At 64.6% G+C, this 12,316-nt stretch overlaps 1 protein-coding gene across 18 annotated transcripts; it reads right to left on the reverse strand.

Annotated features, from left to right (window-relative positions):
- Nucleotides 1-630: 630 nt before the first annotated feature.
- ADAM15 (ADAM metallopeptidase domain 15) lies at nt 631-12,148 on the reverse strand. 18 transcript variants are annotated; one of them, XM_070077600.2, is made up of 23 exons: nt 11,941-12,148; nt 10,675-10,772; nt 9,984-10,060; nt 9,514-9,592; nt 9,271-9,356; nt 8,994-9,189; nt 6,534-6,599; nt 6,379-6,447; nt 6,103-6,272; nt 5,881-5,962; nt 5,372-5,520; nt 5,103-5,277; nt 4,785-4,877; nt 4,391-4,695; nt 4,111-4,306; nt 3,877-3,954; nt 3,183-3,255; nt 2,906-3,044; nt 2,489-2,558; nt 1,877-1,969; nt 1,432-1,503; nt 1,043-1,167; nt 631-950 (listed from the first exon to the last, which is right to left on the reverse strand). In XM_070077600.2, exons 1-23 carry the CDS (start codon nt 12,017-12,019, stop codon nt 908-910), a joined length of 2,613 nt encoding a protein of 870 aa, XP_069933701.2. In that variant the 5' UTR covers nt 12,020-12,148; the 3' UTR covers nt 631-907. The 18 variants fall into 18 exon arrangements, 16 of the variants coding, with proteins under 16 accessions (XP_069933701.2, XP_017201324.4, XP_017201322.4 ...); XM_017345835.4 differs by having other exon boundaries at nt 1,877-1,948; nt 10,612-10,772; XM_017345833.4 differs by having other exon boundaries at nt 10,612-10,772.
- Between the last annotated feature and the right edge of the window lie 168 nt (nt 12,149-12,316).

Consider the following 12,316-nt stretch of genomic DNA (forward strand, 5'->3'; position numbering starts at 1 on the left):
AGGGGAAGGGACAAAGCTGTTTAGGACGCCACCCCCCACACCCAGCCCCAGAGTCTAACCACAGATGCACCTGGGGGTTGGCGCTCGTCCTTTCTGACCCACACCGCTCTGGGCCGGGGGCCCAAGTGTCCCAAAGGCGAAGCGACCAAGTGGTGACGGCTTGTACAAAGCACCTTTGTTCCCAAGCCCTCAGGTGGGGGCGGGGCGGGGGAGGGGGAAGAGGCAGGTGAGCGGCCTTGAGACCGTGGGAGCCGCCGCCCCGCCCCGCCCTGGCTCCGGGGCTCTGTGAACACGTCAGATCCACTTTTTCCCAGCCACTGGCCAGAGGGTGGGGACAACAGGTCCGACAGCTTGGCCGGCCGTCCACAGCCGCCCCTGGGGGCCACTCAGCGTCGAGGGAGAAGACCTGGAGACCCGGGGTGGCGAAGGGCGTACAATTCCCTGTGTTGCAGAATTGCACGGTGAAGCCCTCCTAGCCAGGATAGGAGGAGGCCCGGGGCCTCGCGCACCGCGGGCGCGTCCTGGGACGCCCGTCCTCGGCTGAGGCGGCAGCGTCTCCTGGCGGCCACACCTGGAACCGCAGCAGGAGCGCCGCGGTTTGCATTAGCAGACAAACACCGAGCCGCGCGCTCAGGATCCCAAGTTTATTGCACGGAGCGGTGACAGGTGGTGCGCCCCTCCCGCAGTCCCGTCCAGCCGCAGCCCCGCCCCGGCCCTCGGGCTGCAGCTCCGTGGGCAGGTCCCCTAAAGTGCTGCTCGGTGGCGTGCTGTCTGAAGACTCCTGTTCCGCCGCGTTCAGGCTCTGGGTCTTTAGGTCATCTTGGTGTGGGGGGAGGGGACTCCAAGGGGTGAGGCTCCTTCTTGGAGTCCTAAGTCCGGGTTAGAGGCAGCGGAACCTCAGGAGAGATCAGAGGTAGAGCGAGGACACTGCTGGGGGCGGCGGTGCTGGCCTGGGGCGCGGGAAGCCGAGAGGAAAAGGTCAGAAGTCCCCTCTCTCCAGACCACCCGCCTCTCCCACCCGTCTTCAGCGCCCACCCTCTACCTGGAGGGTATCACTGGAGGCGGGATCCCGGCTCCTGGGCCGGGCGGGTCACCTGATGGGCGCCGCCCCTGCGGGTCAGCAGGCAGTGGCTTCCTCGGGGGTGGCGGCTTGGCAGGCCCCTGGGACTGGGAGAGAGAGGAGGCAGGAGGGCGGCTTGGGTGGGTGGGGGTGTCACGTTGCTCGCCCCGATGCACCGGTAGGAGGAACACCAGCTTGGGGACAGCAGTACAGCACCATTGGTCACCCTTGTCTCCGAACAAACCTGTCACCAGTAAGGGCGCCACCGGGGTACGTGCCCTCGGGCACAGAGGGGACGTCTCACCACGGCCACCAGCGCCACAGCCCTACGTGGGGGGAGAGGCTGAGCCCTTCTCTCCCCCCACGGTTACCTTCGGGCGCCTCACCACCGGGTCAGCGGGCAGCGGGCGGGTAGGGGGATTGGGCCGGTCAGCCAGTGCAGCCTGAACAGAGAGAGGGGCGGTGGCTGTGAGAGCTTGCAGAGGCTCCCCGGAGCAGCTTGGGTCTGCATGCAAAGTCAGCCTGGGGAGAGTGGGGGCATGCGCAGAGGGCGTGAGTGCATGCGCGCAGTTAGCCGTCTCGGGGAAGGGGAGGGTCGGCCCTCGGAGTCCCGGGCCGGCTGCAATCCCGCCGCTGACCACCAGATGGTGGTAGAATCCAAGGCAGGAGGCTCACCCTTTCTGTTGCTGGGGCTCAGAGTGTCGGAAGGCTGAGGGGGCCCCCGGTGACCTAACTGGCAGGGAGCAGGGATGACAACTGCTGCTGGGCGCCAAGCCTCCCACCTGCCCCCGGGGAGGAGGCCTGGCCCAGGTTTACCTGCAGTCTCTTGGGCACAGGGTCAGGCGGCAGCGGCCTGGAGGGGGCCCCTGGGAGGCCGGGCGTGCTGGCCTGATGAGAGAGCAGGAGGAGCTGACAGCCCAGGGAGGCAGAGGAAGCAGAGAGATCCGCGAGGCAGTGGGGGGTTAGTGGGGGCCATGCATGCAGTGACCGGGTGGCATGCGTGGCTGACGAGCGGGGAGCCAGAGTGCTGCCCACCTCCACACGCGCTACTGGCAGACGCCGGGGGCACAGGGCACGGGCGCTCGGCAGCCCTACCACACGTGGGGGCCTGGGTCTTGTCCTGGCCTAGCACACTGGGCACCACCCCCCGCCACGTGCCCTCCACAGGTCACCCACCTCTCCAAGCCACCAGCTCGGGCAGCTGAAAGAGCCCAGCACGCCCTCCTCTTGGCCACTGCCCCTCCCCACTGAAGGCTGGACTCGGGTTCCGCGCCTGCAGCCAGGGGTTGGGCAGGGCTGGACTGACTGCCTTGGCTGACTCTGGGCAAGGCCAGCTGTTTTCTGAGTTGAAGCCTTCGGTGCCTCCCCGGGGCCCACGCCAGAGGCTGGATCGAGCAGGCCCCCTTCTTCCCTGGCCTCAGGACTCACCTTAGCGCCCGGCACCAGCAGGGCCCTCCGTGGGGGTCCCGGTCGCTCCGGGGGGGCAGATTGGGCCACCCTGCGCATGCGGAAAGGCAAAAGAGGAGGGGGCCCAGCCTCAGACCCTGCTGCCACCTGTGTGCGCCCTTGGACAGGTGAGTCCTTGGGAGCCCCTAGGAGAGGGGCCGCTGTGGGGGAGGTGGTCAGCCTGAGGGGCGCTCCCAGGAGAGGTGGCCTGGCATCTCGGGCAGCCCATGGGGGACCCGTGTGGTGAAGGTTTGGGAGCCTGGGTAGGGAAGGCAGGTGTATGGGTGAGGCAGTCAGCAAGTTCAGGCTTGGGGCTTGGAGCTGCGGGCGTGGCGGGGTGGGGGGAGGCTGCAGACTGTCCCAAGTGGAAGAACAGGGAGCAGAGAGGTGATGCCCCACCTGTATTGGCAGCTGGGTCCCTTGAGCTGGCAGAGTCGCTGGTGCAGGCGGGCCCGGTGCCAGTAGCTGGCACCAAGCAGCAGCAGGACCAGGAGCAGCAGGAGGCTGAGGAGCAGCCCAGTGGTCAGGGAGCTGCTCGCTGTGGGGGCAGGGTCAGGGTCAAAGGCGGGCCGGGCCGAGAAGTCCGCACCCAGCAAGGGGCAGGGGGTAGAGTGAGGTGAAGGGGTCCAGGGTCAGAGTCGAGGAGCGCCCCCCACCCCAGCCCCTCCTGTGCTACCTCGGACCCGGGCGGTGCAGTCGGGGGGTGCCCAGCCGTCCTCACAGTGGCAGCGCTTGTTGCTGTCGCAGACCTAGCAGGGACAGGGCGAGCAACACGGGGCTTGCCCAGCTCTCAGAGGCCCATGGCTGCAAGGTGTGCTGGGGATGACGGGCAGCGTCCCAGCCCTGGAGAGTGTCTGCCCGGGCCCACAGGAAAGCAGCCCTTCGACATGCTGGGCGCCTAGCTGGGGGCCCGGAAGTGGGCACTCTGAGCCCATTCAGCAGGTGAGGGACCGCTCAGGCTAACAACCTGCCTCAGACTCCCCAGGTCAGCGCGCCAGTCTGAGTCCCTGCAGCCCTTCTCCTGACACAGCTCCCTGCTAATGTGCCTGGGAAAGCAGCAGAAGGTGGCCCAAGTCCTGGGCCCCTGCACCCACATGGGAGACCCAGAAGCTCCTGGCTTCTGGCCCAGCCCTGGCTATCATGGCCATTTGGGGAGTGAACCTGCAGGAGGAAGATTCTCTCTTTTTCTGTGTGTGTCTGCTTTTCAGATAAATACATCTTTAAAGAGAAAAAAAAAAAAAAAAGCCACCTGCCTCCACACAGTAGGCAAATGGCAGAGCCAGGATCAGAGCCGCGTGTAGCTGTCCCTGAGACAGTGTTCTTTCCTCCCTGGAGCCCCCTCCCCTCTCCCAGCCCCCACACCTGCTCACCCCATGCCCGTGGCAACTGCTCCGACATTCCTGTGCTCCCAGGAGAGCCTCAGGCTGGCACCGGCGGTCCACGCACACCTGCCCCCCCGGGAGAGAAGAGCAAGGGTCAGGACCTCAGCCTAAGCCTCATGCCCACCGCCTGCCAGCACACAAGAGTGGGATGGCAGGGCCGCGCTCCGTCTGCCGCCGCACACGGCTCCCTTTCTTTACGGTCTGCCCACCCAGGCTGCTCACCATGCCGGGGCCGCAGGCTGTACCGGGCAGAGTCAGGAGAGGCTGGGCCACGTCACTGCCGAGGTCCAGGTGCACCCAGCTGCAGTTCAGCTGGGTCCCGTTGGCTTCCACCATCTCCCAGAGCCTTTCTCGAGCCAAGCCCAGCAGGGGTCGGGCCCCGCCCCCCTGGCACTGGAGCTGCCCACAGATGGCGTCGCTGGGGGATGCGGGAGTGGACACACAGGGTCAGCGGGGGACACACAGGGGACACCCAGGGGAGCAGGCAGGTTTGCTCACTCACCTCGGGGTGCAGGGCACGTAGCTGCCATCCGGGCTGCGCCCGCAGCTCCCAAACACATCCCCCCGCGTGTTGGCTGTGCGGAGGCAAAGCGGCTGGGCAGGCTGGGCTCCGGGCCCCCAGAGCGACTGGCACTGCTGGGCATAAGAGGCACAGCGCCCGTGCACACACACAGCCTGGCCGCCGGCACAGGGCTCGCCGTCTCCCAGGCTGGAATCAGGGGGGCACTGAGAGCTGTCTCCTGAGCACACCTCGGGCAGGTCGCAGTCACCTCTGGGAGGGCGACACTGCCAGCCAGCTGGGCGTAGCTGTGGGGGGGGGGCAGCATCAGTGTGTGCCCCCCTCCACCCTGGCCCACAGCGGGTGAGCTCTGGGGGGGGCCCCCCTCGGTGCCCACCTGGCATTTCTGACAGCAGGGGCCGTCGGATGCACACTGTGCCCCTGGCCTGAGCTGGCAGGTGAAGGCGTCACAGCAGGTGTCAGTGCAGTCCTGGGGGCACAGAGTGCTGAGCGCCAGGGCAGGGCCGAGAGCCTCCCCCACGCCCACCCCGAGACCAGACCCCGAAGGGTGCCCAGAGCTGGAGCCCACCCCAGGAGCCCTGCACCAGCCCCACACACAGAGGGTGCGGAGAGAGGTCTGGGAGGGGCCCCTCCAGAACCAGCCCGGAGCGCAGGAGGCTCAGAGAGGGCTGAAGGTGGGGGGTGGGGGGCTCACGTCTGGGAAGCCGCAGTCACACTGCTCGCCTGGGTCCACAAACATATTCCCACAGAAAGCGGCCATCACGGGCAGGCTGGGCGAGCGCTCCAGGAGGCAGCCGCCCAGCCCGGCCAGGAGGGCTTGCTCCAGGGCCCGGCGGCTGCAGTTGCTGAAGTTCAGGCCTGGAAGGAAGCTGGGGCAGGTGACAAGGATGGTGGGGGCGGCCCTGGCCCTGGCCCCGCCCCTGCTGCCCCCAGCCCCGCCCACTCCCTGCACCCTGCCCTTACTCCGTGGAGGCTTCCATGATGCAGGTCTTGGCTGGGGCTGGGCCGGGGCAGGGGCAGCGGCTCCCAGGGGAATCGTGGTCCAGGCCCAGGCTGTGGCCCAATTCGTGTGCGATGGAGGAGGCCACACCCAGGATGCTTGTGGAGTGGTCCTGTGGTTGGGGGAGGGGACACTGCAGGTGCAGCCGCAGCTTGCCTCCTCCCGTGCCTGGCTCTCCGACCTCTGGGCCCCCCTCGAATGCTTCTGCACCTGGGCTCTGCCAGCTGCGTCCCCTTCCCTCACTGCACGGCCCCTGGAGGTCACCCGTGCCCCTGGGCCTTGGCAGTCTGCACCCTCAGCCTCACGGTGAAGAAGGTGCCCTCTGATGAGCCAGCCCGCTGGCCCAGGCCGTACCCTCCCCGCCCCACCTTCCATATCCACGGCGTGGGCCTCGGGCAGCTTGGTAGGGGCCGGGGGTTCAGAGAATAAGCTGTACCCTGCCGGGGAGGAGGTGACCCGGAAGACGACTCACCATGTTGACGGCTCCTGAGAAGTCAGAGCAGATGGAGTTCTGCATGGTCATGCCCACCACAGGCCCCGAGAACGAGATGCCGCTGTGGGGTCAGAGGTCAAAGGTCAGAGCCCAAGCCATTGAGGTCAGAGCTCTAGGGTCTGAGGCAGGGAGTCGAGGTGGCAGGGGACTGGCTGGGTCAGGGTCCACCAGGGCCCCTCTGGCTGAGCCCCGGGGCCTTACGTCACCAGCTGGGCACTGTCATGGGGCAATCGAGGCAGCAGGTCCGCCTGGCGCCAGTGCAGGAAGTTGTCCAGCGTGACGGCCGCGTCCGGGCTCACGTCCACCAGGTCGTGCTGGGTCCAGGCCTCCAGGCCCACCAGTGCCACGCGGACATTCAGGGGCCGAAAGAACTGAGTGAGAGACTGGGCTCAGCGATGGCTTGCTGGGCTGGGAGCTGGGGGGGTCTGGGTGGGGCTGGAGGGGCCCTGTGGCGCTGTGGCCCAGCCCTGCACTCACCGTGTCCAGCAACAAGGCCACTTCCAGCGTGCGGTTCAGCAGCTGCTGGAAGTCCGGGTACCTCTGCACCTGTGGGGCCGGGGTGGCGGGCGTGAGCGGGGCCTGCGTGGGGGTGGGCAGGGCGGCGCGGGGCCTGCAGGAGCCCACGGGCTCACCTCCGAGTGATCGGCCACAACCACCAGCTCCACAGTCTTGGTCTCGGTGAGCACATCGCGCCTCCGCTGGGACAGGAGGAAGGAGGGGTCAGGGAGTCTACTGCTGGGGACCGACCCCACGTCTCCCGCCCGACCCTGTGTGCTCACAGAGCCCGCCCACTTCACAGATGAGCACACTGAGAGCCAGAAGAGCCGGGGACTTGTCCAAAGTGGACAGAGATTAGCTTATGTAGCTGGCAGCAGAGTCCCACTTCGCTGGCTCCAAATGCAGTGCTTTTTCCAAATTAAAAAAAAAAAATCATCATAGTGAACACGATCAAATCCCCTGTGCCAGCCATAGTTTTAAGCACTTTTCGTACATATTGATCCATTTAATCTTCCCAGCAACCCTGGTAAGTTGGTCCTATTAGCCCCATTTTACACTTCAGGAAGTTGGGTCTTTATGGCTTCGTAAGTGACAACCACGTATAAGGGGGTCTTCAAAATGTTCCTGCAGGGGAGGGCGCTTGACGCAGTGGCTAGGGTGGTGCTGGGGCACCTGCTTCCCATACTCGGGTGCCTGGGTCCAGGTCCCGGCTCCACCCCTATTTCCAGCTTCCTGCAGTCACTGATGGCTCCAGCACTTGGATCCCTGCCACCCCATGGGAGACCCACAGCTCGCTCCTGGTTCTTGGCCCAGCCCCAATTATTATGGGCATTTGGGGAGGGAGCCAGCATGTGGAAGATCTCTGTCTCTCTCTCCTCTTGTTTCTCTGCCTTTCAAATAAATAAAATGAAACAAGAAGTCCATGGAAATGTGTTTTATGAAAAAATTACATGGATTTCAAATTAAGTTTATCTTAAAAAAAAAAAAAAAAGAGTCAGGGGCTGGTGCCGTGGCGCAGTAAGTTATTCCTCTGCCTGTGGCGCGGACATCCCTTATGGACGCCGGTTCTAGTCCCGGCTGCCCCTCTTCCAGTCCAGCTCTCTGCTGTGGCCTGGGAAAGCAGTGGAGGATGGCCCAGGTGCTTGAGCCCCTGCACCCGCGTGGGAGACCAAGATAGATAGAGTTCCAGGCTCCTAGCTTCAGCCTGGCCTAACCCTGGATGTTGTGGCCTTTTGGGGAGTGAACCAGTGGATGGATGATCTCTCTCACTCTGTCTCTCTCTCTCTCTGTAACTCTACCTTTCAAATAAATCAATCATTTTTGAAAAAAGAAAATTATTTAGTTTTTTTTTTTTTTTTTTGACAGGCAGAGTGGATAGTGAGAGAGAGAGACAGAGAGAAAGGTCTTCCTTTGCCGTTGGTTCACCCTCCAATGGCCGCTGCGGCCAGTGTACCGCGCTGATCCAATGGCAGGAGCCAGGAGCCAGGTGCTTTTCCTGGTCTCCCATGGGGTGCAGGGCCCAAGCACCTGGGCCATCCTCCACTGCTTTCCCAGGCCACAGCAGAGAGCTGGCCTGGAAGAGGAGCAACTGGGACAGAATCCGGCGCCCCGACCGGGACTAGAACCCGGTGTGCCGGTGCCACAGGCGGAGGATTAACCTATTGAGCTGCAGCCTAGTTAGCTTATTTCAAAGTCAGAGAGAGAGCTTCCATCTGCTAGTTTTTCGCCTTTGAACTTTGTAACAGCCAAGACTGGACCAGGCAGAAGACAGGATCTGGGAACTCAATCCAGATCTCCCCATGGGTGGCAGGAACCCAACTACTTAGGCCATCCACCTGCTGCCCCCCAGGGTGCACATAGCAGGAGTGGAGCCAGGACTTGAACCCAGGCACTGGGACATGGAATGCAAGCATCCTGAATGGCATCTGTTTTTTTAAAAAAATATTTATTTATTTATTTGAGAGGTAGAGTTACAGACAGAGAGAGGAAGAGACAGAGAGAGAGGTCTTTCATCTGCTGCCTTACTCCCCAAATGGCCATAATGGCCAGAGCTGGGCTGACTTGAAGCCAGGAGCTTCTTCTGGGCCTCCCATGCTGGTGCAGGGGCCCAAGCACTTGGGCCATCTTCTACTGCTTTTCCAGGCCATAGCAGAGAGCTGGATCGGAAGAAGAGTAGCTGGAACTCAAACCAGAACCCGTATGGGATGCTGGTGCCGCAGGCAGAGGCCCAGCCTGCCCTGCCACAGCGCCGGTCCCTGGAGTGGCATCTTAATGGCTGCAGCAAACGTCCACCCAGAGCTCATCTTCCAATTCCATTTGCACGAGCTTTTTGAAGTACCCTCACATTTCCTGTTCCCAAGCGGGAGTGGACTCTGAAGACGCACAAGGGCCTGAGCCAGCCGCCCGGCCCTGGGCAGGTCACCCAGCCCGCAGGGGCAGGCTCCTCGTGTGGGAATGGAGCCATAGCTAGCACCCACCTCCTAGGGCTGCTGGGCCCCGGGGGCGGAGCCCCTGTTCCTGTGAACAAATGGCTTGACGCTCTGGGGTCAGCCCCGGAGACAACTGAAGCCCAGCCCTCTGCAGACCCTCCTCACCCGATGGCTGGGGTGCTGTCCACGGGGGGGCTCTCGCAGAGGCTGGGGGGTGGGCACAGATGTGCGCCAGCTCAAGGCACAGGTGTGACCTGGCAGAAGGAGGTCTTGGATCCGGGAGATAACGGGAGGGCCCTGAGGATCCCCAGGCCCCGGCTCCAGGGCATAGCTTCTTTCTGGGGACAGGACCACCAGCCCCCTAGGGAAAGACAGGAAGTCACAAAACATCCAGCTGCACCCCCGCGGGTGCCCTCAGTCATTCCCCTGTCGCGGAATCCACCTGCTGTACCTGAGCCCAGAGCAGGTGCACAGGGAGGCCCAGGAGCCGGCGTGGCCCTGCACCAGTCCCTCGTAGCAGCAGTCCTCCTAGGGCACAGGGACACTCATGCCAGCACGCCGAGCAGACCAGGACTTGAGCCCAGGAGTCAGGCTTACAGGCCAAGGTGTGCAGCGTCCGCAGGGCTACCACCCCCACCCCCTTCTTCCCTCAGCTAGAAACGAGGCACGGGAGGGCTTGACTCACCAGAGTGTGTCCCTCACTGACCACCCGGGTTCCATCAGGTTGGTACCACACCAGGGCTGGGCGGCCTGTCACCAAATCCCTGTGGGATGAAAAAAGGGAGGGGCAGTGTCCGGCCCACGTGCCACCATGGTGCAGCATCAGGCTGCGGCCTGGAGAGGGCTGAGGGGAGGCGGGAGGCCAGGCCACTGCCCCGAACTTCCCCCTCTCTCTGGAGGCAGCAGCATTTAGTGCTTGGGCCACAGATCCCCTAGGCTGTCCGAATTCCAATCCGGTGTTCACCATATCCTAGCGGTGTGACTTTGGGCAAGTTAATCAACCTCTCTGTGCCTTGACTTGGTCAATTTGCACAATGAGGCCCTTCTGAAGTCGTCAGGGGGTGACAGGAGAGTGGCAAGCACTTAGGACCCGACACCTAGTGAAGGCGACTGGGGCCGCTGGCCACGTGACTGTCACCATCAGCACCAGCTCACCTATTCTGAAGCAGCTCCAGGATGTGACTCTCTCCGTCCAGCTCCAGCTGGATCCTCAGGGCCTCGGGCAGGCTGCTCTGTGGGCACCAAGAAGGCAGGTCACCTCCCTCACCCTGCCCCGGGACCAGAAGCCTCAGGTCCTCAGGAGAGCACCGAGGATTAGATCACTGGTGGAGGGATCCCCAGGGAGAGACCAGGAAGCCCTGCCTGGCCTGGGGCATTGTTCTGGGGGTTGTGTGAGGAGGTCAAGGGAGGTATCTGAGCCGCCCCTTCTCGGCTTCCTGCCCAGAGAGGAAGCACCATGGAGGCCCCGGCACAGGCCCCAGCCCTTCCTCTGACTCAGCTGCAGAATGGGGCTGGGGGCGGGGGGGCTTTGGGGAAGGTTTGACCCTCTCCAAATCCCCGCCACCATCACCACTGAGAAAACGGGCAACACCAGGGGAAGCAAGCAAGTCTGGCCTCAGGATCTCCCCAGTGGAGATGGATGGCTTGGGGGCAGCCAGGCAGACAGATGAGCGTGGACAGAGAGGGGAGAGGGAGCTGAGTGAAGCCAGGTGCTGGGGTGTGGTGGGGGAGGCAGCCAGACCCGGAGAGGACCCGCTCCAGCCATGCCTTGGCCTTGAGATACCTGATTGATGTGGGGTGGGTGTAGGTCCACATGCCAGGGGCGAGGGGAGCTCACATGAAGCACCTCGGCTAGGCTGAGTGGGCGGTCATCCTGAAGGATCTGGGGCTCCAAGGACCCACTCCACAGCTTCTCCGGTCTAGCCTGCGGCTCCTCGGGGCCACCTACAGTCCCGGGCAGCCCAGGAGAGCGCTGAGGCAATCGGCCCCACGCTGGGGTGGCTGATGCCCTCAAGACCCACAGAAGGCTCCCAGAATCAAGGCCTGTCTGCCTGAGTGGGTCCTGCACTGCATGCTGGGACTTAGAGAATATCGGAGCGAGGGGGCTCGCCTCCCACCCACTGGTCCCCAAGTTCCCAGAGAAGGAAGCTCGCTTGTCCAGCCTGCAGCCCCTTCTTGACCTCCCTGGGCCAATCCCAGATTCTCACAGGGACCCTCCCCTCTCCCCCCACCCCCTCCACCCCCTACCCTCAGGAACGCCCTCACTCGGAACTGGGCGAAGCCATGTGGCCGGGTGCCCAGCCGCCCTCCCCTTCCCTCCAATGCAGAGGCGGGAACGCCCATTCTGGGTGAGCAAACACCCCCACCTCCCTAAATACCCCTCGTGTCCAGCCAGGCACACCCACTCCCCACAGCCTCGGTTTCCTCCCGGTACCCACCCCCCAAACAGTGGCCCGCTGTCCTCAGGACATCCACCCCCGCCTGCCCTCTCGGCCCCCGGCCCAAGACGGCAGCGGGAAGTGAAAGTTCCAAGGAGGAGTTAGTGTCCCAGCCTCTTTCCTGGCCAGTTCGCCCTTCTCCTGGCTCCTCCCGGCCCCTCCCGCCCAGCCGGGCTTCTGGTGGCAAGGACATCAGGGCTAGCGGGGGTCTGGCAGGCCGGCCTGACACGGCAGGGGGCGGGGGGCGGGGGCACTACAAGGATCCTCTGCACTGTGTCCCGCGAGCCAGCGTGCCCCTTCGGCGGCCTGGCACCAGCTGGAACAGCCAGCTAGGCCCCAGAGAAGCAAAGGCGTCAGTCCTGGGGAGCAGCGACCCTCCTTCCAGGATCCCGCGGGAGCGCTGGGCAGGAGCCTCGATGCCTTGCACCTAAGCCGGAAACTGTCTGCGGGCACCGCGCAAAGGATCGAGCTGGGAGTGCCGTCATCCCTCCTTCCCTCTCCACTCCATCGCCAAGACACCGGGCCCTAGGCCCAGGACAGCGGGACAGCGCAGGCCGCGCTCTGGCGGGGCCCGACCAGGGTCTCCGGACGGCCCCAAGGACCCCAGTGGCTCCTCACTTCCCTGTCCCCCTTCCGGGTCCGGCCCCCAACCCACTCCCGGGCGGGGGACTCACCTATATCTGGAAGTGGTCGGGAGGGCAGAGGGCTCCCCGCGCCCAGGAGCCCCAGGGCCCAGAGCAGCGCCAGCCGCATGGCAGCGGCGCCCCGGGCCGGGCGAGGGCAGCAGGTGCGGGGCCGCGCGCCGACGAGCCGCGGCGGCCGGGTCTGCCTGAAGTGCCCGGTGGTGCAGCGCAGCCGCCAGGCCCCGCCCCGCCCCCTCCCCCCCGGCCCGGAGCCGGGTACGCCCCGCCCAGGCCCCGCCCAGGCCCTAGGCCCCGCCCAGGCCCCGCCCCCGCCCGGCTTGGTCCGCACCGCTCGGCTCGGTCTGCGCTGCTCCGCTCTGCCACTTTCCCGAGACTGTGAGGGGTGGGGGCGGTGGCCGGATCCCAC

This window comes from Oryctolagus cuniculus, chromosome 7 (genome assembly GCF_051225735.1).
Source record: "Oryctolagus cuniculus isolate XC-2025 breed Fujian yellow rabbit chromosome 7, ASM5122573v1, whole genome shotgun sequence".
NCBI classification, from domain to species: domain Eukaryota; kingdom Metazoa; phylum Chordata; class Mammalia; order Lagomorpha; family Leporidae; genus Oryctolagus; species Oryctolagus cuniculus.